This window comes from Carassius gibelio, chromosome A16 (assembly GCF_023724105.1).
Source record: "Carassius gibelio isolate Cgi1373 ecotype wild population from Czech Republic chromosome A16, carGib1.2-hapl.c, whole genome shotgun sequence".
Lineage (NCBI taxonomy): Eukaryota > Metazoa > Chordata > Actinopteri > Cypriniformes > Cyprinidae > Carassius > Carassius gibelio.
Genome location: NC_068386.1, coordinates 30,803,747 through 30,829,160, shown reverse-complemented (window position 1 = coordinate 30,829,160; position 25,414 = coordinate 30,803,747). Strand labels below are relative to the sequence as shown.

At 38.8% G+C, this 25,414-nt stretch overlaps 1 protein-coding gene across 4 annotated transcripts in view; it reads right to left on the bottom strand.

Moving 5' to 3' along the window:
- Positions 1–23,661, bottom strand: part of LOC128030934 (triple functional domain protein-like) — a 252,485-nt gene extending 228,824 nt beyond the window's left edge. For all 4 annotated transcript variants that reach the window (XR_008187999.1, XM_052619030.1, XM_052619031.1 and 1 more), the window contains exons 1-2: positions 23,413–23,661; positions 2,888–2,938 (exon numbers count right to left, since the gene is read on the bottom strand). Coding sequence is in view for 3 of the 4 variants with exons in the window: in XM_052619030.1 (XP_052474990.1) it covers positions 2,888–2,938; positions 23,413–23,479 (118 nt within the window). In the remaining variant the exon portion in view is untranslated. The remainder of the gene's footprint in view (positions 1–2,887; positions 2,939–23,412) is intronic.
- Positions 23,662–25,414: the final 1,753 nt, after the last annotated feature.

Genomic DNA, 25,414 nt, shown 5'->3' with positions numbered 1-25,414 from the left:
TCGAAATATAACTTTTTTATTTAAATTTTATCTTTGTTATTATACACAAGGGACCCTATTTTAACTATCTAAATGCAAAGTGTAAAGTGCAAGGCGCAGGTGCACTCTGGGTGTCTCCAAATACACTTTTGCTATTTTAACGACAGAAAAATGGTTGCCGCATGGTCTAAACGGGTTGTATCTATTCTCTTAATGAGCAATGGGTGTTTTTATGGCGTAACGTGCAATAAACCAATCAGAGTCTCATCTTCCATTCCCTTTAAGAGCTAGTTGCGCTCGTGCCATTGGTATTTACACAGCGGAATTTGGCAAGCGCAAAAGACAGAACGCGTCTCAGAGATTAAACGGAGCTGGTCTTGTGCTAGCAAATAGATAGCCTAATGCTGATACATGGGATGACTATCCATTATGACATGTAGGCATAAAATTTGGTCCCTTTCTTTAATAAGCAGCGTGTGAAAACCTCAAATTTGACTAAAATCTACACTTTTTACCTTTTGGCCTAGCGTAGCTCAAAATCAGCCAGTGCACATTCTCACTCATTTTGCCAGAATAGGTCACATTTATTGTTTGAATATTGTAATAAAATGGACAGAATCTGAATTCTGAGACTTTGTTTCATAACAAAAGTAATAAAGCACAAATCTTATTGTGATTTGTTAGGCGCGCTACAATGTTACATTCATTACCTGAAAACAGGCTAGACTAATCGATTTTCAGGATTTAAGAAAGAATATGGTTTCATAAAAATTATTATTGCTTACAATGGAGATATCAATATTTTTTTCTGATTCAGACTCATTTTTTTCTGATTCAGGTAATTCACCATACACTGGTAATTCATTCCATTATGTCCCTTTCCAAATCTGACATATTTTGTCCATTCTTTATTTAGTCATGGTTGGACACTCAATAAATAAAGAATTTGGATTTAAAAAGAAAAAATTACTGAAAGCATTGTGGTCCAACAGCTGCTTTATTAAACTGCATTTGAAATTTATGCTAGTTTTTGGTTATATGCAAGCCCTATTTCGAAGGCAACCTAGAAAATAGTCCTCTTGGACTGGGTCAGCTATTTATAAATGCTGTCGAGAAGAAGATGTCTCTAGCTGGTGTGGCCAAGTGCTGGTTAGTTTGTGTTCTTTATACTTCTGCTCTTAACTGCACATCTAACATCAGTAAACACTAAAACGTGCACATTTTAGCTTTAACTGGACAGTTGCCATCACATAAATAACAAGTACCTTGCTTTTAGCGCATGCAGTCATTCAGAAATGTTCTAACCTCAGATAAGTGCTATATTTTGTGTTAAACAACCTTTTTTACCATATTGTTTTATATACCAAACTTACTGAACTACTTTAGTACCCAAACTTACTGAACCCAAAGTTTGGGTACTAAAGAATCTTTGGAGCCTACATGTTTACTCTACTGGCCAGTAGCTATGGTGGGACTGATTGGGGGTGATGAACATGTCGAGGACTTTGGTAGACAGTATAAAGACCTCCTCTGTAGATGTTTTTTGTGTGAGTGACTCCCTCCGGACCAGAGAATGTACCAGATTCTGGCACATCTTGGAATGGATCTAATACACTTCAATCTCCAATTAGAGAAAGAGTAAACCACTGCTTGGAACCGAGCAGAGCTTACTTGCCTACAATCAGCAACTTACATTTTTATTTGCTAGGGTTTGTTGTTATGAGTTTATGTTATTAGTTGATGTAATGTAATAGGAAACAAAAATCTTGAAGACTTGGCCATATTTATTTGGATTTGTCCTTATTGGGGTCAGTAGTCATTAGAGAGCTGATTATTAAAGACACAGCTTGAAATTAATAACAAGCTTGGGTCTCATCTGTAAAATGCCATGGGGACAAATGTGAGAAACAAAGAAACGTCATACAACCCCATTTATATTTAGACATGCTTAATAAACTGATTTAGATCATTACCACTGACAGAAAACTTTCGTACGCTATAGGAAACAATGAGATAAAGTCATGGACAACAGATGGCACAGTTATTAATGTAACCAGCATGGTGAATTCCTCAACAATTTATTTTTGAATTATTTTGTAATACATACACTGGGTTTGATGAAACTATCCAAAATGTATTATTTTAAGGTGTTATCAAGCTAAATAAAACTTATACCGTAACAAATCTAAAGAAACCGATCTTAACTGTGTCAGCTGGCTGCCGAAAATATTATGTCGGGACGAACAAATGTTCAACTAATATTACACATAACTGGGTCAAGTATAGTTACTTCCCAAATACGTCCTAGAACCCCCTGACTGCATGATTTAAAGGGGGGGGGGGGGGGGGGATTCCTACTATTAAAGTGAAAAATGATTAATCTACACATATACATGCAATTTTCAGTATAATAACCAGTACAATGATATCATCAACCATTCAGACTCAGTTCAGCTACATTTATACTACATTATATAGTTTTGAAAATGCACAATAAAAGAGTAAACATTAGTTTCACCCTGCTGGAACCCAATGTAGCATGACCTAATGAAAGCAAATAAATACATTTAGATTAATCAATAGATTAAATCAGCCAAAAACCAAATGAGGAATCAGCTTAGTAGTGTTAGAACAGAAAGTAGTGTTAGTAGTGTTTTCCTAACCAAATCAAATTCACAAATAAAAGATGGTATTCCACATGCTGGAATCTGGATTTCAAGACATTAAAACGAATCACATGAAAACCAAACAATTATGTGCAGCAGCCTAATATAAATGGCACATGAATTTGATTAAACATCTAAAAAAAAAAAAAAAATCCAATGCTAATAGGTAAAAGGACACTAATTTGAGCACTGTGCACAAACAACATGAACAAATAAAACAAAACAACACAATATAAACTTACCTGTGTGACTGGGTAACTCAAGCTTAGGTTCACATTTTGGAAGAGAACATTCTGAAAATACAGAAAATAACAAAGAGAAAAGGGGTTAGATAAAGCACACCCACAGTCATTTCTTAGAGATGAAGGGGTTTCATGACACTTGTTAAGTTTTGAATAGGCTCAAGCATTTTACTTCATGAAACATTCAATATGGTCTAACACAGAACTAATCAACAATTCACATGACATAAATGTGACAGAGGAAGAGTAATGATCAGAGGTTAGAAAACCCTAAAGCATATCTAAATGTTATTAAATGTTAACTTATATCCTGTCTGATAAATTTACAGAAATCTGTTTGATTTTATCAAATTTTCAAAAGATGTTTAAAACTACAAGTTAACATCTTCAATGCCTCACTGAGCTATGGCAAACTTTAGTTCTACATTTCCATCCTATTATGTTACATCCTTCATTCTCTACATTTCTTTATATTGGTTTTACAAGCATTTTGTAAATAAGTTAATAATTGATAACACCTTTAAATGAAGTTAAGCGTTCACAAATAAATGGGGTTTAACCATTGCAAGTGTTTTCACAGATAAAACACTCCAGCATATGTGTGCTTCTTTGGCCTACTGAGTATCCCACTGAGACTGTGTGATATGGTCTGATTTTAAGAGCTCAGTGGTCTCTTCTTAAGAACAAAGACTGATGGCAGGAATTAATTATTTACCTCAACAGGTATTTTTTTGAATGCACCTGTGGCAGTAACGTTTCCTGATGTGTTACACAAGCCATTTTTAGACATCAATTAATATGATATAAAATGAATAGTGATTTTTTTTTTTTGCATGTGCAGGCACAAACATAAAGACTTATAATAAAGCAAACTTATACGAGTGTCTATAAGAATTGAATATACTATTTTATGGTGTTTTTTTTCAGCTCCTTTTGTGTTCTATGGATAAAAGAAAATCAAATTTGAAAAGACATCAGTGATGAGTTTTTTTTATTTTTATTCAGTGGCAGAAATGAGTTTCCATAATATTATCATTAAACACTAATATGCGTTGAATATAAGTTAAATACAGGTATCCCATAATACCCTAAACAATGTCAAAGTATTTTTACAGTGAATATCAGGCAATCACATTTTTTTCTCTACTTTTTCAAACAACACATATTCTTTATTTAATCTTGATCAAAGGATCATTTAATATTTTCACTGGCCCACAAAGCACAAGTGTTTGAATGACTGTGGTTTTGACTTTTGAAAGACATCAGGAAACAGTTTAGCATCACTTCCTCTCCTGGACAGCCCACTGGCTTAATGTTCCAATAGTTTCAAAATCCAACTTTGAGATAACCACATCCATAGTCAAGTCAAGTCAAGTCACCTTTATTTATATAGAGCTTTAAACAAAATACATTGTGTCAAAGCAACTGAAAAACATCAATTAGGAAAACAGTGTGTCAATAATGCACAATGACAGTTCATCATTGACTTTAGTGATGTCATCTCTGTTCAGTTTAAATAGTGTCTGTGCACTTATTTGCAATCAAATCAACGATATTGCTGTAGATTAAGTGACCCCAACTAAGCAAGCCAGAGCTTACAACGGCAAGGAACTGAAACTCCATTGGTAACAGAATGGAGAAAAAAACCTTGGGAGAAACCAGGCTCAGTTAGGGGGCCAGTTCTCCTCTGACCAGACGAAACCAGTAGTTCAATTCCAGGCTGCAGCTAAGTCAGACTGTGCAGATCTGTTTCCTGTGGTCTTGTCCTGGTGGTCATCTTTACAGGGGATCTGTATCTGGGACTCTAGTTGTCCTGGTCTCCGCTGTCTTTCAGGGATGAAGAGGTCCTTTCTAGGTGATGATCCACCATCTGGTCTGGATACGTACTGGATCCGGGTGACTGCATTGTCCCACTGATCTGGATACAGACTGGATCTGGTGGCTACGGTGACCTTGGATCAGAGAGAAACGGACTAATATTAGCATAGATGTCATTCTTCTAATGATGTAGCAAGAACATCGGAGATGTTGAAAACATTTTTGAGATGTGACCTCATGTTGCTAGTGGTCGAATGGTATGCTAACTGTATCTTAAATAGCTTGCATACAACTTTATCTCACGGGGCAACAATTTAACCTCATATTCTCTGCTGTGGTCGAGTTGGGCTCTGCACTAGCTGTTGTCTTGCATGAAGACACGTCAATTTTCAGCAGTGATGCTGTGCCCTAGTATGTTATGTGTAACGCAGGTTAAAGAGATGGGTCTTTAATATAAATTTAAACTGCAAGAGTGTGTCTGCCTCCCGAACAATGTTAGGTAGGTTATTCCAGAGTTTAGGTGCCAAATATGAAAAGGAATCTGCCGCCCGCAGTTTAATTTTATATTCTAGGTATTATCAAATTGCCTGATTTTGAGAACATAGCGGACGTAGAGGATTATAATGTAAAAGGAGATCATTCAAATACTGAGGTGCTAAACCATTCAGGGCTTCATAAGTAATAAGCAATATTTTAAAATCCATACGATGTTCTAGTAAGAACTCTTGCTGCTGCATTTTGGACCAGCTGTAGTTTGTTTACTAATCGTGCAGAACAACCACCCAATAAAGCATTACAATAATCTAACCTTGAGGTCATAAATGCATGGATTAACATTTCTGCATTTGACATTGAGAGCATGGGCTGTAATTTAGATATATTATTGAGATGGAAAAATGCAGTTTTACAAATGCTAGAAACATGGCTTTCTAAGGAAAGATTGCGATCAAATAGCACACCTAGGTTCCTAACTGATGACGAAGAATTGACAGGGCAACCAAGTCTTAGACAGTGTTCTAGGTTATTACAAGCAGTAAGAAATTACTCGTCATTCAATTATCGACTATGCATTCCATTAGTTTTTCAAATTGGTGTGTTTCATTGGGCCGCGAAGAAATATAGAGCTGAGTATCATCAGGATAACAGTGAAAGCTAACACCATGTTTCTTGATGATATCTCCCAAGGGTAACATATAAAGTGTGAAGAGTAGCGGCCCTAGTACTGAGCCTTGAGGTACTCCATACTGCACTTGTGATCGATATGATTCATCTTCATTCACTGCTACGAACTGATGGTGGTCATATAAGTACGATTTAAACCATGCTAATGCACTTCCACTGATGCCAACAAAGTGTTCAAGTCTATGCAAAAGAATGTTGTGGTCAATTGTGTCAAACGCAGCACTAAGATCCAATAAAACTAATAGAGAGATACACCCACGATCAGATGATAAGAGCAGATCATTTGTTACTCTAAGGAGAGCAGTCTCAGTACTATGATACGGTCTAAATCCTGACTGGAAATCCTCACATATACCATTTTTCTCTAAGAAGGAATATAATTGTGAGGATACCACCTTTTCTAGTATTTTGGACAGAAAAGGGAGATTCGAGATGGTCTATAATTAACTAGTTCTTTGGGGTCAAGTTGTGTTTTTTTTTATGAGAGGCTTAATAACAGCCAGTTTGAAAGTTTTGGGGACATATCCTGATGACAATGAGGAATTAATAATAGTCAAAAGAGGACCTATGACTTCTGGAAGCACCTCTTTTAGGAGCTTAGATGGTATAGGGTCTAACATACATGTTGTTGGTTTAGATGATTTAACAAGTTTATACAGGTTGCACTTTATTTTACAGTATGTGTACGTATATGTACTTATATTGTACTTACAGTGCATTTATCTAAGAAAGTTCTGGTAATACAAGATAACTACATGGGGTAGGGTTAGGTTTAGGGGTAGGTTCAGGGTTAGTACCTAGTTATTACATAGTTATTGTAATTACTATAATAAGTACATAGTATGTACACATGGAACAGGACTGTAAAATAAAGTGCTACCCAATTCTTCCTCTTCTATAGTAGAGAATGAGTGGAACTGTTCAGGGGGTCTATAGTGCACTGTCTGATGCGATACTGTAGCTGACGGCTGAATGGTTGCAATTTTATCTCTAATAGTATCAATTTTATAGTAGTATAAATTGATAGTATAAAGTATAATAGTATGAATTGAAGCAACACCTCCCCCTTTGCCTTTTAGACGGGGCTCATGTTTATAACAGTAATCTTGGGCGGTGGACTCATTATCATTATTATTCAATAATGTAGTCATCAGGTTTTAGCCAGGTTTCTGTCAAACAGAGCACATCTAGATTATGATCAGTGATCATATTATTTACCAAAAGTGTTTTCATAGAAAGGGATCTGATATTCAATAAGCCAAGCTTTATCATTTGTTATCCGTTTTGCATCTGTGTTTTATTTGTTGAACCTCAATTAAATTGTTAATCTTAACTTGGTTTGGACGTTTTTTGTATTTTCTAGTTCGAGGAACAGACAAAGTCTCTATAGTGGGATATGTAGGTGAAAGAGTCTCTATGTGCTGAGAATTAGCTGACCTCTGTGACGTGAGGCAGCTAGCAGACGGTCGGTTTAGCCAGTCTGTCTGCTTCCTGACCTGGGCCCCAGTTATTCAAGTATAAACACTAAGACTATTTGCTATATTTCTAGAGAGAAGAGTGGTGCCACCCCAGGAGGGATGAAGACCATCTCTTTTCAACAGGTCAGGTCTGCCCCAAAAGCTCGTCCAATTGTCTATGAAACCTATGTTATTCTGTGGGCAACCACTTAGACATCCAGCCATTGAGTAATGACAATCTGCTATGCATCTCGTCACCACGGTAAGCAGGGAGGGGACCAGAGCATATTACAGTGTCTGACATCATGCTTGCAAGTTCACACACCTCTTTTAATGTTATTTTTAGTGATGTCCGACTGGTGAAGTCGAACATCATTAGTGTCTTCATGAATAACAATCCTACTGTATTTATGTTTAGCATTAGACAGAACTTTTAAATCTACCAAGATGTCTGACGCTCTGGCTCCCGGTAAACATTTGACTATGGTGGCTGGTGTCTCTATATTCACGTTCCGTACAATAGAATCACCAATAATTAGAGCACTTTCATCAGGTTTCTCAGTGGGTGCATCACTGAGTGGGGAGAACCTGTTTAATTTTTTGATAGGAACGGAAGAGCGATGTTTTGACCCAAGACTACGCTGCCTCACTGTCACCCAGTTGCCCTGCTGCAGGGGCTCGGTTGCCGGAAACGAACAATGTACAGGAATCCCTGAGCTAGACGCATCCAAAGCCGTTATCTAGAGCCCTAAAATTCTTACTGTCCTCAATTAAAGTCTGGATGCGTGTCTCTAATTCTGAAATCTTCTCTGTCAGCCTAACTATTTTCCTGCATTTATCGCATGTGAATCCCTCATCTGCGACAGAGATAGATGAACTGTACATGTGACAAGAGGTGCAAATAACAATAGCAGGAGAAGCCATTACTCACCGTGCTTGAAGAAATATTCTTACCACAGTTGATTGATGAACTTGTGAAAAACTGGAGCGAGAGAGAGGGGAAGAGAAAAGAAAACAGTGATAGGCTCGAATGAAAACGCTAATGACAAGCTAACGAGTGCTAACACTTTTGCAGGTGTACTGCACTCACGGATATAAAATAAAAGTGAATGATCAAAGTTAATCTGATAAGATTGATCGATAATATCAGAAATATGGTGGGAATTAAGTTATTTTTTATCACTTAAAAAAAAAAACATAGAGTGATAGTAAGATAAAGATTCTAGAGAAAAAAATAAATAAAAACAGCTACACAGAGCTACGATTAGCTCCAGCAGGCCAACAGGAAGTTGCATAGCATCCTCCCCTCAAACATCTGTTCCTTATTGTAAAAACAATGCACTCTAAACCCCTTCAAGAGATCGAAAGAGAGAATGTAAACTGAAATAATCGTCTTCCAATTATAGGAGATGACATAGCAGCATTGTCTATTCATGGACCATAATGCTGTTCTGGATTAACATTCTGTAGCAGCTGACTGAAACATTGACATGAGATTTTAACCCTTCAAGCACAACTTTGGACAACAACATGATTGTATTGATTTAAATATGAGCATGATAACCATTCAGTACCATGGTATTACCATCTGATACCATGCTATTGTCACAGTATATTTTTGTAAAGGATGATTACATAAACGTTACCTAAGCTTACTTGCATCCCTTTATCTTAAAGGGTTAGTTCATCCAAAAATGAAAATTATGTCATTAATAACTCACCCTTATGCTGTTCCAAACATGTAAGACCTCCTTTTATCTTCGGAACACAGTTTAAGATATTTTAGATTTAGTCCGAGAACTCTCAGTCCCTCCATTGAAACTGTGTGTACGGTATACTGTCCATGTCCAGAAAGGTAAGAAAAACATCATCAAAGTAGTCCATGTGACATCAGAGGGTCAGTTAGAATTTTTTGAAGTATCGAAAATACATTTCGGTCCAAAAATGGCAAAAACGACGACTTTATTCAGCATTGTCTTCTCTTCCGTGTCTGTTGTGAGAGAGAGTTCAAATCAAAGCAGTCTGGATATCCGGTTCGCGAACGAATCATTCAGTTCACCAAATCGAACTGAATCATTTTAAACGATTCGCATCTCTAATACGCATTAATCCACAAATGACTTAAGCTGTTCACTTTTTTAATGTGGCTGACACTCCCTCTGAGTTCAAACAAACCAATATCCCGGAGTAATGCATGCACTCAAACAGTACACTGACTGAACTGCTGTGAAGAGAGAACTGAAGATGAACACCGAGCCGAGCCAGATAATGAACAATAGACTGACTCGTTCACGAGTGAAGAACCGGTCGCATCAGTTTTCGGATCACCAGTAGTTCTTTCGGACAGTTCGATTCAATAAACCGGTTGAAGAAAATGGTTCACCGGTTCTTTTGTGCTCGACGTAATGGCGTCATTTGTGATGATTGCCATTGATTCAAGCCTTCGGTTTACCCACGCTCATAACACTAGCACAGAATCAGTTCAGAATCAATCACAAAAAAAATCAGTTCAGTTCAGACGCCCTGTGTGTCGGTCTGCTTCACGCTGAATCACACATGTGCAGTATCATCAGCTCCTCGGTTCATGAATCGTACGCGTCTGACAGAAACGCTTCTTCACTCGTGAATGAGTTTTTTTCCTGGTCAAATCAATTCTGCATCTGGAGTGACCATATTACAGCATTAGTGTGGAGGAGGGTCAGATAATGTTTGCTCATCAGGGCTTCATTATATTATATAATGCAAGGCTTTCTACATTGTACAAGTCATAATGGTGTTGCTCAACCTCATGGGCTACCATAAACAAGCTTGAAGTTCAGATGAAATAAATTGGACTACTTGTGTATGCATGGTTTTCATGCGATGTCACACTCTTATAGTTATGCCCACCTGGAGGCAAAAACAAGGCTATCCTTCACTGCCCACCAATTATTTCTATCAAGTTTGTATTAAGTAGGCTACTAATGTATAAAGACCATAGTTTTACAGAACGCGTTACTGTATTCTAAATATTTTAGATATATTAATATTTTATATTTTTGTTAACGCAGTAAAGTAATGCATTATATTTTAAATGTATGTTATTTGATTACATACTTTACTTTTAAGTTACAAATGCAGTGTTAAAAATTCTGAACTAAAAAATATCATGTTTTGGGGGTCAATATGCCCTTTAAATAAATTACCAGACAATGTGAGCTAAAGTACAGAATGAAAAGTCGTATTTCAAATCATATTTCAAAATGTTGCACTCTACATATTTTAGTCTGGCATTAAAGTTCGGGAAAAGTTAAATAAATGAATGTGTACAAGTTTATGTCACAGTCACACTAATAAGTAAAAATAAATGACTCATCAGAATGAGATCATCCACTGCATTAAGCCGCGTTGGCATCATAATCGCTTATTCCTTAAAGGGGGGTTTACAATGGTGTTTTATGTATTCAGAGTTGTTCACAGTGTTAAAGAGATGGATTCTCATGCTAAACATGGCCAAAATTTTAAAAAAAAAAATTTAGAAGAATGACTGAGAATTTCTGTTACTTGCGGGCTGGTACAAGTTTCGGCTGGTTTTTTTCCGATCGTGGATCTAATGACGTAGACAAGAGCGGAACATGGAGCGGAACTCCTTATATGAGCAATTCTGTCAGAAAAGCGTGCCCACGCACACGTGGAGAGCGAGACAGAGCACATCAATGCGCTTCAAAATCGTCAGCAGCCCTGCGTAGGATTTGTTCGAGAATGCATCCAAATAAGTGGATGTGAGGGAAAGTTTACCGTGTTCAGCTTCCCCAAGAACCCAGCATAACATGAACAGTGGATGCAGTTAGTTTTTTTTACAGCAGCAACTGAGTGTATCAAGTGCCTTTGTGTGTTCTGGTCATTTGAGTGATGAATGTTTTATAAACAAGGCCCAAGTCGACGCTGGATTTGCACATCGTTTGCTATTAAAACATGGAGCTTGGCTTTTTCCAAAAAGAATCGGAAAGCTGTATTTTTCTTTTACAAATATGATAAAACTAAAGACTTTTTGGGTATATGAAGGATGCAGTATTACTCTATAGGTACTCAAGATTAACATGATATTAGGTGAAACTGTGTATGTTATGTACACTTTAAGAAGAAAAGTAGAACTTAAGAACTTAGAACTTAAGTTTTTATTTGTATACGGAGGTGATGTGGACATTTACATGTTTGCGTCTCAAGCCTGGTTTCGCATGGATGATGATCTTATAGCTCGTGGGTGTGATATAGGTGAACTCAGACGGGAGAGACTGTACCTCACATTGGTTTAATACAGATTATTTTATCAGAGAATATTTGTTTTCGACATGACTTACTTAATTTAAAAACAGACACTTAAAAATTTATTTAGATATTTCTCATGTCATTTTCGTTCATTTTAGTGACTGGAATCAGGAAGAAATTTGTGGAGACTGAGAATGCAGAAAGCACACCAAATTTGTTTTCTTTATTTTACAAAGAATTTATACATAAAATTGTTAAAGGGTTAGTTCACCCAAAAAGTAAAATTATTTTAGGGACATAAATTAAATTCTGTCCCTCCATTGAAAGTGTGTGTACGGTATACGTCCATGTCCAGAAAGATAATAAAAACATCTTCAAAGTAGCTCATGTGACATCAGAGGGTCCATTAGAATTTTTTGAAGCATCGAAAATACATTTTGGTCCAAAAATAGCAAAAACTACGACTTTATTCAGCATTGTCTTCTCTTCCAGGTCTGTTGTGAGCACGTTCACTGCAGTGTAATGTTATCCAGTTCGCGAACGAATGACTCGATGTAACCGGTTCTTCTTGAACCAGTTCGCCAAATCGAACTGAATCGTTTGAAACGTTTTGTGTCTCCAATAACCATTAATCCACAAATGACTTAAGCTGTTAACTTTTTTTTACCTTGCTGACACTCCCTCTCTTTAAAATAAACCAATATCCTGGAGTAATTCATTTACTCAAACAGTACACTGACTGAACTGCTGTGAAGAGAGAACTGAAGATGAACACAGAGCCGAGCCAGATAACAAACAAAAGACTGACTCGACAATACTGAATAAAGTTGTAGTTTTTTGCTATTTTTGGACCAAAATGTATTTTCGATGCTTCAAAAAAAAATTATGGACCCTCTGATGTCACATGGACTACTTGGAGGGACAGAAAGCTCTCGGACTAAATCTAAAATATCTTAAACTGTGTTCCGAAGATGAATGGAGGTCTCACGGGTTTGAAATGACATAAGGGTGAGTCATTAATTACATAATTTTCCTTTTTGGGTGAACTAACCCTTTAATATTGTGAGTGTAGGCTATTTTTTTCTTTCAATATTAAATTGATGAAAGTAACTTGAAAGTAAAGTAATTAGTAATCTGATTACTTTTTAAATGCAGTAATCAGTAATGTAATCAAATAACAATTTTAAAGAAGTAGTAATTTGTAGTGGATTACTTTTTAAGTAATTTACCCAACACTGATAAAGACAGTGATTTTAAAAGACAAAATTCAGTAAAAGTAAATGTGCCCAGAATATGAATGTAATGTGCTAAACTATGATTTCAAAAATGGCTTAAGACAGCATTAAGTCTTAATGCATTAAGGACCAAATTCAGTATACAACTTATTAATAAAAAAATACTATAAAACATGTACAGGTAAGCAGATGAAACCAGAAACATACAAGTTTTCACGTTAATGGTTTAACCTTTAAAGTGAAGTTTAGTGTTCATATTCTGGGCTCATCTGCTTGCTTGTATATTTGTACGCAGCATGAATAAGGTACATACTGAATATGATCTTTTATTATCACCGTCTTAGCCATATTAAGCATTTTATAGAATGTCCCGGGTTTTAGAGAAATAATAACTGTAAGTGGACTGCAAGTGTAGTATATTAAAAATAGCTATCAAACATATTTGTGTTTCTACTTTTGAGAGTTTATCTAAATATTACATGAGAGGATAAAATTTTATCTCATTTTTCATATCATGTGATAGTCAGATGTGTAATTGTCTCAGATAGCATGTTTCTCTCCAATGTAATTATGTTTTATAGTTGATCAAAGTGAAGCAATGTTGGGAAATATCCCAAGCCACAATCCTCCCTTCACTTTTGGCTAACTTCTAATTACACATACAGAAAGATGCAAGTTGAGAATAATTTTAGCAGTGACAGATCTCTTCAAGTCAAACATTGGCAGTACAGGAAATGAGCAATTTCATTAGTCTGCATTTGGTAAAATGGCACAATTATTGGGAAAACTATAGCTTGCATATGGCAATCATTTTATCCATTTAAAAAGTCACTTCAGTATCATAGGAAGTGAAACAATATGGTTTGGCATCCATTAACTTAATAGTGTCCTTCACTCTCCAGAATGAGGCCACATCAGCTATTCACACCTCATTTGAATTCCTTAATTTTAAAAACAGACCATTGAGTGAATACAAATTTAGAAAGTTGTTGCAACAATCCCTTGAGATGTTCTGCATAAAAGGCACAGTGCCACCACAATAGACGGTTTGGAAATCGCAATTTCTCGCTCTATATTTCAACAGACTTCAAAGGAGGTTTGGCCTCACCAACTAGGAGGCAGAATGGTAAAAGTGTTGAAAAGAGTAACTCAGACTGCAACATTTTCTATGGAAGTGGTTTGCTGCTGATAGACTATGAGGGAGGGCTCAGGTTTTGTGTGATCCAGCCTTCAGCTGTTCCACCACACTGTGGAGTGGGTTAAATGTGTCATGACAACTTTAATCGTCCCACAAGTGTGTGAATATGTGGTGCTGTCATGTATAAAGAGCTGTCAAGACAGAAGATGGATGTAACATGGTTTACAATTTACACAATACTTGCTATTTATGTACCGTCTCAAGTTGCAAATTGCACACACTGATGAAAATAGATACAACTGGCTCTAATATGCATGAGAATTTGTACACAGGGTGAAATTTGTTGTAAATCTTAATTTATAAACATATTACCATTAAACTGTCTCAGTTTCTTATTTTCTAAAACTGAGTACTTTTATGTTATGTGTTATGATGCAGTCTGACACATTTTAGAATAAACATGTTTGTTGAGCTAGAAGCATTATGCATACTTGCATACATTTCTAATGTTTCTAGCCACAGGATGCTACAAGAAATTAGTTTACTCAAAGTTGCATTAGACAGGTCGTGAGTATGTTAATGTAAACAAACTTATAAGAAACATGATAAAGATCATTACTAACGGGAGCAAACTGTATCATAACAACATAATTATTCAGTTACAATGGAGGTATTACTGGTTTATTATGCATAATATAATTACACAGAGGGAAATAATCTAGATTTGGGTCTTCAAAGGTTGTCAGGCCTTAGACCTTGGTGAACAAAAATTGAGTAGGGAACCCCTGATACATTAAATGTTCAGATTAAGCGTATAGTGTCATTTGAAAGTGTTAACACTTTTTGCAAATCCATTAAAACAGTTGTTATTGATGTACAGAGTCATAAACTTAGGCTTGGGCATCGTGTATCGAGTATTAATTGGAACCGGGACTAGCTTTGCGATTTTCCCAGAATCTTTCAAAAGTTTAAATTTCGATTCCTAGTTTCGATTCCTAGTCTGAAGTCAGAAGAGGAAGAAACCGCTGAACACCAACGAAGAAGCGTCCACCGGAAGTATTGGCATAACCGAGCCAGGGGGGCAGGGTTTCATATTTTATTGAAGCAGTCCTGGGGTGCCGCCTTTGGTTAGCGGACCCCCACCTGCTTTTAGCATTCCATTGACTCCCATTCATTTTGGCGTCACTTTCTAGCAGCGAATAACTTTACATCTGAGGCATTTAAAGACTCCATTTGTCCATTAATTATTTCTAAAGACACACGAAAAAATATAAAAGGCTCCATTACCTTGTATCTTACGTTATGGTCCCGTAAAAGCAGTTTTTGTAAAAAATAGGCTATCAATTGTATCATAACTCTCCGCAACTCTCTGTCGCACAGTAGAAAAGTTACCGTATGGACAGGAGGAGAAGCTCGCAGGCAATCTTTTACTGTCTATGAGGCAATCAGGGGGACGTGGAGGCATGAAGTCAAGGAAGATAATTAATCAGAATACTTACCAAAATTTGCTTCTGTTCACGCTCGCCTTTCGGAGATTTGGAGGGTGATTCAGATTTCTCTTGGCACAGCGATTAGAAGACTTAAAATTGTCAGACAGGTTGCTCACATGACATCTACGTCATCAAGCTCAGTTTGAGTCTGCGAAGAACGCTCGACCCCCAGGAAGTGTGTGCTTCTAATTGACTTCAATTGTCTCCGTTGAATCCAATGGGGTCGCTGTGTTCATTGCTTTTACTGTCTATGAACCGAGCGAGTCGAACATGGATAGCGTGCATTTCACGGGGCCCTATAAATTGTTCATTTGCTATTCTGCACCAGGTTAGCCCATCAGTGGGAGCACGGTAACATGTTCAAGTACCTGCAGCATCATACTCGTGTGTAAATGTGTTCTCATGAGGTTTTCAAAAATAAAACTCTTGAGGAAAGTGTACCCCTGTGGAAATATATTCATAATGTATAATATTTATATTCAAGTTCATAGATTTGATATTTATATTTTAGTTGAAAACAACTGTGAGAAATTCATTGTAAAATTCATAAAAAGTAAAAAGTTTATAGAATTAAAATTGATGTAGATGGTCAGAATATTTCTTTCAGGAAGACCATTGGTTAGCTAGATCATTTAAAATATCCTAAACTTTTTTTGACCCTGCCTCTTAAAGGAACTGGAATCGAAACAAGGAATCGGAATCGTTCAAATTCAAACGATACCCAACCCTACATACACTTACATTTTATTTCTTAATTTTGCTCAAACTGGATTGCACACATTATGTCTGTGTCTTGTCTTGTTTTTCCTGACAACACAGGATAAACTAGGGCTGGGCGATATGGAGCAAAAAATATATCTCGATATATTTTGCTATATCTCGATATACGATATATATCTCGATATCTTTACAGGAAAAATAACCCCCAAAAAACTACTGCAAAAACAAATATGGCAAATATTACATGTTAAGGGGCCTATGAAACATTTTATTTTTTTCTTCACCATATGTTTTATTGTTACCTAATTCTGTGTTTTAGCATGTGCAATTATTTAAATGCATAAAAACAACTTAATTAGTTAAAAACAATTCTTAAAATAGCCTTATGTGAAATGTTTTTTTCCCTTCAGAAATTCTGTGTATTTACATTTTTCTGATTATCAAATGAAGGCATAAAACATTCATTTAATTTATCTTTTAATTATTTAAAATTAAGCAAACTTTATTTTTTGGTAAACAAAGGGGATTTACTATTAAAAATAAAACATGGGAGAAATGTTGTGTGATTATTCCTTATAAAATTATGTTCGTTTCATTTTAATAGTAGTAGTAGTGGGCTATGTACATTCTGCTGAACAATAGTAATAGATTTCTGTCAAATACTTTTATTTTGACGGGTTTACCTTTACAGTTCTGTGTATGTGATACTACAGTCTATGATGTGATATATGAGGGTAGTTTTACTCAAATCAGACGGTCAGATGCTCATGAAGTGACTCTCAGTGCAGTTCTGGAGATGTTCCTCATGTGTTCACGTCTTTATTTAGAGAGAGGAAAGACAATGAAATCAGCGCGAGCGTTATGCGAGCTTCAGTGTTTAATGAATGAAGACGCGCTTCTGCTCCATTCGTTGACACAGACACGCAGAACATGCAGGATTCATATTTAAATAGACTTTTCCGGGTTAATATTTGCAGATATTAGTCCATTTCGCGATTTGATGTAAGTGCATGACCGACTTTTGATTAATTCATTTAAAATTTGACCAATTCCGTGACATTCCGCGTTAAACTGTAAATTCCATTTTTATGACTGGATTCCGCGATTCCGTCCGCGTTTCATTGGGCCCTACAGTAGACATCTGCCTGCCGTTCGCCCTACGCCTTAAAACTGAAGTATCTCCATATAATGGAGCCAGTTGTCTTTTTTTTTGACTAGTTCTCTACACGCGAGGTGAGAAGGGACAAAAGCAAGGAGGCGGGGGGCTAGCGAGCGGGGGCGAGCACAGCACAGGGAAGGCAAACAAGCAAAGTGGCGGAATCAGAATATAAACAATATATCGATATATACGATATGTCAAAATCCATATCGTGTTTAAAAAATATCTCGATATATTTTAAATATCGAGATATCGCCCACCCCTAGGATAAACCAATACCTCCAGTATTCTGAAACATCTCTCACACACTCCACTTAAAGGGATAGTTCACCCAAAACTGAAAATTACCCCATGATTTACTCACTCTCAAGCCATCCTAGGTATATATGACTTTCTTCTTTCAGATGAATACAATCAGAGTTACAAAAAAAAAAATGTCCTGGCTCTTCCAAGCTTTATAATGGCAGTATATGGCGTTCTAGATTTTGAAGCCCAAGAAAGTCTGTGGGACCAGCCAATGGGACATGCACTGTTTGTAACCGCATGGCCTTACTCTTATGTCCAAACAGACAACAGCTGGTCAGACTCACGCCATGGGGCTGTAAGATACACAAGTCTTTAAAGCTCACAGGGCAAAGACTTAGATCTTCTGACCCCGCCTCAGCAGGGGATAAAGCTTCCAGGACCATTTGCTGAAAGCGAAAGGGATTAGATGCGACCTAGGAACATAATTAGGCCCCGGTCGCAACAACACCTACATAGATCCTGGTGCAAATTCCATGCACGTGGGTGAGACAGAGAGAGCCTGTAAACCCCAAATCTCTTGAGGGAGGATAAAGCCATAAGAAGTGTCTTCAGAGTCAGGATTTTATCCGGAACGGTTTCCAAGGGCTCAACAGATGCCCTGATAACCCTGCAACACAATGGATAAATCCCATGAAGGACTCGCACCGGGCGGAAAAGCCTCAGCCGTCACGCACCCTGTATGAAACGAGAAACCAGTGGATAACGGCCCACTGAGGTACCGTCTATATATTTGTGGTAAGCTGAATAGCTGCCACGTAAACCTTAGAGTGACTGGCGTCACTCTATTCGAAAAACGATCCTGAAGGAACTCCAGCACTGAAGCCACTGGGCAGTAAACTGGATCCACATTACGATTGTACACCAGGTCGTAAACAGTCTTCACTTGAAAGCATATAAGCGTCTCGTAGAAGCTGTTCTAGAATTAAGTATAGTCTCGGTAGTTTCAACAGAAAGACCGGTACATACTAACTCACTCTGCTCAGAAACCACGCCCACAACTTCCACAGATCCGGCCTCGAGTGCCAAATCCTGTCTGAGGGAAAACTCAATGGAGAGCCTGCTAACAGACTGATCAGGTTCGCAAACCACGGCTGCGTGTGCCATCACGGAGCCACCAGCAGCAGCTGTTCCACTCTGTCCAGCCTTATTAGGATAATAACGCTGGGATCAAACGTCCGGGGACATGAACAACTCGGATCGACAGAAATTTGTTCTGAGACCAAAGAAGAACATGTCTCGCCAGCCTGCACAGGGGGCGAGAGCGTAATCCTTCCTAATGATTCAGGTATGAGACAAACGCTGTGTTGTCTGATCTGAGCAGCACAAGACGGCCGATCAGCAGATTCGCGAATTACTGGAGAGCCAGAAAACTGCCAGTAATTCCAACCTGTTTATATACCAACTGCGTTGTGCAGCTGTCCACACTCCATGGGCTGGTCGCCCTTGACAAACAGCTCCCCAACCGGTCAAAGACGCATCCGTCGTGACGGTCTCTGGGAAAGCTCAAATCCCCAGCCGAACCCCGGTAGGAGAAATTCGGTTGGCATCCATAGTTTTAACGACATCACACAACTCCGTGTCACCGAAATCGTCCGATGCGGAAGACAACGGGGTGAAATATTTCGTCTTTCCGCCCATTTTTCCACTGAAAAGGGCGCATGTGAAGTAACCCCAGACAAATAACGGGGAATGCCGCTGCCATTAGACCTAAGTGTGAGGCACAATCTCGCTGTCACTGTGCGACGCAATCGACGGAGCGCGCGGGAGAGAAGCTTTGCTGTCGTCGCGCGAGAGTCCAATTCTATTCCCAGAAAAGGTTATCCGTTGAGAGGAGATTAAAACACTTAAATTACACGAAAATTTGTGTGTAAGCACAGGCTCTTAAAGTGATTCAGCACAAGAACCCGATGAGAATGTGCTTGAGTCTGCGATTGCGCTAAAACCTGCCAATCGTCTAAGTGGTTCACAGACGGACGCCCTGGAGCCGCAACGGGGCCAGAGCTACATCCATGCATTTAGAGAAGTACGGGGTCACAATCCGCCGTCTCTTTTTTTTTTTTTTTTTTTTTTTACAAAACAACAGCTGTAAGACCCTGCCTCCATCTGAGAGGGGTGTACGTCTTCTATAGCCCCTTTGCTCAGCAGAGTTGACATCTCCTGTCACAACACTGCTATTAGCATCGGTTTACCACCGTGGAAAGAATTCAGCGGAAAAGAGGCGGGCCTCTTAAAAACGAATTGGTGTATCCGTGACAATTGTGCATAACACCCATTGAGAAATGCCGGGCAAGCGTTCCACGCGACCCGAAACAATACTAGCGGTCTCAAATTTCCGCTTTCTGCAACGCTATCATACACATAAATGTCCGTGCACGGAAAAGCCTGCGGCATTCGTGCACAGGGGAAGTGTATGCATAAGAGCTATTGCGTCCCGTTGTGTATAATCCTGAAACGTGTCCACGGCAGGAATTAGACCAACGAATTGAACATCAGGCTCTGCCGCTAACTAAAACGGCGGCTGTGCGAGCCGTCATAAACGGGTCGTCTGTGTAGGACCCTTGAATCACCCCTCGAAACCTGAAAGCTGGATTGCGCAGAGTGTCTGAGGGATTATTTATTTATTTATTTATTTACGCCTGGCGTTACAGCCCGATCCAAAGCTGCTCGAAGCGCTGTTTGCTGCGAGACAGTCAATGTTAGAGCGTAGGGACGGCAGTGAGAGTGTTGGATGCGCATTAGCGGTCCAACAGCACTCTATAGTGGAGGGCACAGTCCCTGGCAAACATGAAGGAAAGCGCATGCGTAAACTCGCTGCGTTTCGTTGTGTATAATCCTGAAGCGTATCCACGCCAGGATTTAATTCACCAAGATAAAAATCGGGCCACGTCGCTATTGCGAGAACGTGGCAGCTGTATGAGCAGTCATAAACTGGCCATCTTTGCCAGCCTTTTGTGCCGTCCCTCAAACTCTGAAGGCTGGATTGTGCAGAGTGTCTGGGGGGGGGGGGGGCGCTCAAATGATAGCTCAATCCAATGATGCTCGAGGTGGCTTTGCTGTGAGACAGTCAATGTTAGAGCGTGGGGACTGCAGTGAGAGGGTTGGATGTGCATTAGTAGTCCGACAGCACTCTCTAGTGGAGGGCACAGACCCTGGCAAACATTGAAGGAAAGCGCATGCGTCAAACTCGCTGCGTTTCGTTGTGTATAATCCTGAAGCGTGTCCACGGCAGGATTTAATCCAACAAGATAACATTAGGCCACGCCGCTAGCGAGAACGCGGCAGCTGTGTGAGCCGTCATAAACTGGCCATATTCGCCAGTCTCTATGCCGTTCCTCAAACTCTGAAGACTGAATTGTGCAGTGTCTGAGGGGGCGCTCAAATAACAGCTCAGTTCAGTGACGCTCGAAATGCTTGTGCTGCGAGACAGTCAATGTTAGAGTGTGGGGGTTAAGAACGAGAGGCTTCTCGTAAAGAACCGTAATAAGAGAATAAAATTTGCCGAAATAGACACGACTCGATACGTCTTCGACGAGACTTAGGTCGCGGCGGAGTTCGGCGCGATCCGTTCGGCTAGAGAGGTAGTCAAACGGCATCGCCATATAATAGCAGTCCGCCATGTCACTTAATCGTGGCAAAAACCCGCGCCGTTCGTGATATGCGCTGATAAAGGCTGCTTCCAGGATCTCAAAACCTCTTGGTGGAGGTCCGTGAGAAGGGTAGTTTATCCACCGCGCGGATAGCCACATAATAGCACACTGAGGAAGGGGAGGCGCGTTTCTCCTGTCCGCTCGGAGGGAGAGAACCGCATATGAGAACCGCTTATGCCGGCCAGAGCCTACTCTGAGTCCGAAGCTGCGGTTAGACAACATAGTATAAAAGCAAAACTGCTCTGATTAACGCGCTCGAGTAGGGAAGAGCGAGCAAGTAGAAAAACTCCAGTGCATCACTGTATTCATAGTCAAGCCGCACATATCACCCCTAACCAACACCTCGTGCGGGGCCTCGGCGACCGCAGAAGCGAACGGTGGGGGTTAGACACGAGGCGACTGAAGAAATAGACTCCAGAGCGCGGATACTTTTCTTTATTTTACCATAGCCATAGGATATCACAGAGAGAACATGTAGAGAGGCTGCAAACGAATCTCTCATGAGTGCCTCTCTGTGATAAACCCATTATATGGCTCTTACCTTTCGTTGACTCATCGCGTCCGCAAAAGAGGAGTTAAACACTGCTCGAAGAAAATCGCTGGAGAACGCGAGATGATAGGGCACAGATGATTCGCTATTCCTGAAGGAATGAAATCTGAGCGAAATGGCGCGCGGCACCCGGGTATACGATGCGTATGCATGCGTAGGGCGGTGCCAAGCGCTATTTGGCCAATAGGATTGGCGGGATGGTATAGGGCTTCAGACATTCGTCACACCGAAGGTGTTCCCATACGTGGTGACGTCAACGCAGCATCGAAGTGACCTATGAAAGGGAACTTACATGTTGCTTTGCTTTCATCAAATTCAGTAAAACAAGAAGAATAAGATTTACTTGAGATATTCAATAGGAATTCTTCACATTTTTGCACAATAAAAAGTTTTAAAATCATGTTTGCTTCAGTTGAATCTTATCAAATTCCAAATGAGAACCAAGTAAGTATTATATAAACTCGTTATCTGATTTAATTTAACTTTAAATAATCCATTATTTTTTCAAACAGGTGGTTATAAGTATGGCCACGGGGAGCCACAGACAGGGAAACACTATTACTTTCAATAGACTATTTAAACACTTTACTACAAAGTATTTAGCACTTTTGTCTGTGACTTTTGAAATGTATCTACCTGCAATGACCAATAGAAAAGCTTCCCCAATCCCCATACATTAGATCTTTGTAGTACCTTATTTGCTGTCATATCTTGCTTCCTTACTGCTCACAATAAAGTTGATTATCTGAACAAAACACAAATTGACACACAGAGCATAAACATCATCACTAACAAGCAGTGGCTGAAGCAGAGAGAAAAGCTAGATTGTGATATTGTGACACTCCTGCTGTCACTCAGGGCGTCCATGGTTCATTGCAAAGTCCCTTCTTGGATGTACCTGGTACTGCAGAGACAGCAGAAACAAATCACAGCAACATCTGACTGCAACAAACCAACCAATAGATTGCCAAAGTGGTGCATAAAGAAGCAGAATGAGCTCACATGACAAAATTCACTCCATGATGGGGGTAGAACTAATAGTGTATTAACGTTAATGAATGCAGTGGGTTGGTGATGTATGCCATCATTGAGATGCATGACACCTCTGATATGGCAGCACCAGCACGGTTAAAAATCTATAGCTGCCTGAACCAAGATTTATGACGTCACCTCACTGTGAACTAAAGCATCACGCTTATATACAATGACGTATTACATTAGGATTTGAGAAAAAGAAGAGAAAAAAAAAAAAACTTCTGAACTGTGTACTGGCTTGTTTCATGACTATACTAGCGCACAATGAAATGCAAAGTCATATTCCAAACAAATGATTCCATATAAAACCATTCAAATTGATTGACCTATACATAACCTGCCAATTCAATTTAGCCATAAAATCATGTCTGCATATTCACAGTAACCATCATCAGCATATCAGAAGGGGGAAAAAAGATGTTCGGATCTATGGTCCGATCAGTTCGGGCACACATCATTGACGTGAACAGGGATCTGGATCAGCGGGCTCATCACCACGAAAACACCGAACCGCGCGCCCCTCTCTTCTTCTCCACTTACCGGATTTAAAAAACGCCGCTATGTCGGTCGCCTCCTTAGATGAGTCCTCTCCCTCCCCTGAACTCATCCTCGGATCAATGATTCTCCTGCAAAAAAAAAAAAAAAAAAACTCCCCAAACAAACGTATCAGTGTCGATTTCCAAAATCAAGTTGACTGGTCGGGAATAAATCCTCTTCATTTGAAAGCAATGGGTGGCGTGCGGGGACTTGTTCCTGTACTCAATGAGCACAGACCCTCCATCTTGGCTTTAGCTCGCTGGAGAGCAGTGGCGTAGCCAGGGGAGGGGCCATGGGGGCACTGGCCCCTCCTGAAAACTGATCCCCCCCCCCCCCCCCCCCCCCCAGTGTGCCCCCACCCTTCTACTTGTCTGTCACTCACAAATTCAAATCATAATTCGATTAAGTGTTTGGTACTAACGTTAATGTCTTTCAGTGTTAGACAGACCAGGTTCGATGACGATGTTATCTCCTAGAGCAGACCAAGATGCTAATCATTATATTTACTATGCTCCTCTGATGCTGAATATAAAAGGGGTTTACTGCATTACGATTTACTTTTCTTTTCTTTTTTTCGGCCGAACGCGCCGATATAGGCAACAACGCAATTTAAAGCAATGGTTTAAAAAAAGTATAATAGCAATTCTAAAAAAGTTATTATTGAATAATGCAGTCGATTAGCGACTTTTTTCACTTAAGTGAGGTGACGAAACAAATCGTATAATGTTTATCTAACGCTCCACACTTGAGACTTTTTTTTATAGTCTATGGGTGAGACACATGCAAAAACATCGTTTTTTTTTACTGGTCAATTTTGAGATTTGGGGCTGTTTGTCTTCAATAACGTTTTCTTTCAGACTTGTGGTGAAAAAAAAAGTCCAAAATACACATATAGGTCTTTATTTTTCTACACCTTTAATCTATTTGCGTCTGTAGATTTCTCATAAATTCAGTTGCCGTTCTAAATCACCATGGTGCTCCGCGATTGCTGTCTGCACCCTATTCTGCATTTATATAAATAAGGCTATTATATATAAATATTATATAAGGCTATTATAAATAAATTATATTATTATTATTTGTGAGTTGTACACTATTCATACATTGGATTATTTTATTTATTGCAAGTGAAAAGTTAATACAAATTGTATTTGACTGTTTTGATTTAGAGCAGTGAATAACTGCTATTAAAATATAATAGGGTATCACTGTTTATTACTGATTTTAAAGGTTACTGAACTCTTGAAATGATTTGGATATACCGTTCTAACAACACAAGATTGGCCCCTCTGTATTATTCGTGGCCCCTCTTGTGCCCCCCAGTTGAAAAAAATCCTAGAATCTCCCCTGCTGGAGAGGTATCGGTACCGATCGGCGGCGCTCCTGAGTTTCAGCTGGTAGAGAGGAGAAGGATGAAGGGAGGGAAAGAGGAGGTCGGCTTCAAGAAGGGGGTCTCCAGGAATCCCCATACTACCCCACACACCCCCACAGGTCACCTCAGCTGTATCAGATGCTGTATTCCAAATTTACAAAACGCCATGAAGCAATTTAAAATAAAAATATATAGTAAAATACGAAAAAAAAAATTTATTACATAAATGTATGCATTTAGCAGACGCTTTTATCCAAAGCGACTTACGGTGCATTCAGGCTATCAAGGTTGAAGGTAATAAACAGATTTTACAGATATATATATATATATATATATATATATATATATATATATATATATATATATATATATATATATATATATATATATATATATAGTTTTGAAACACTGCATAAATAGATTTATGAATTATGGCAACACATTCGCTGCTATATTAGGCTACGTGTAATACAATCATACGATTACCAGATTTATTTATTATTAGTAGTAGTAGTAGTAAATAATAAATATATATATATTGTTATATATTTTCACCCATCTATTCACTGAACTAATATTACAATGCAACTTCAATGAGATTATGTGAGAACTGATACAATTAGGCCCTCTAGT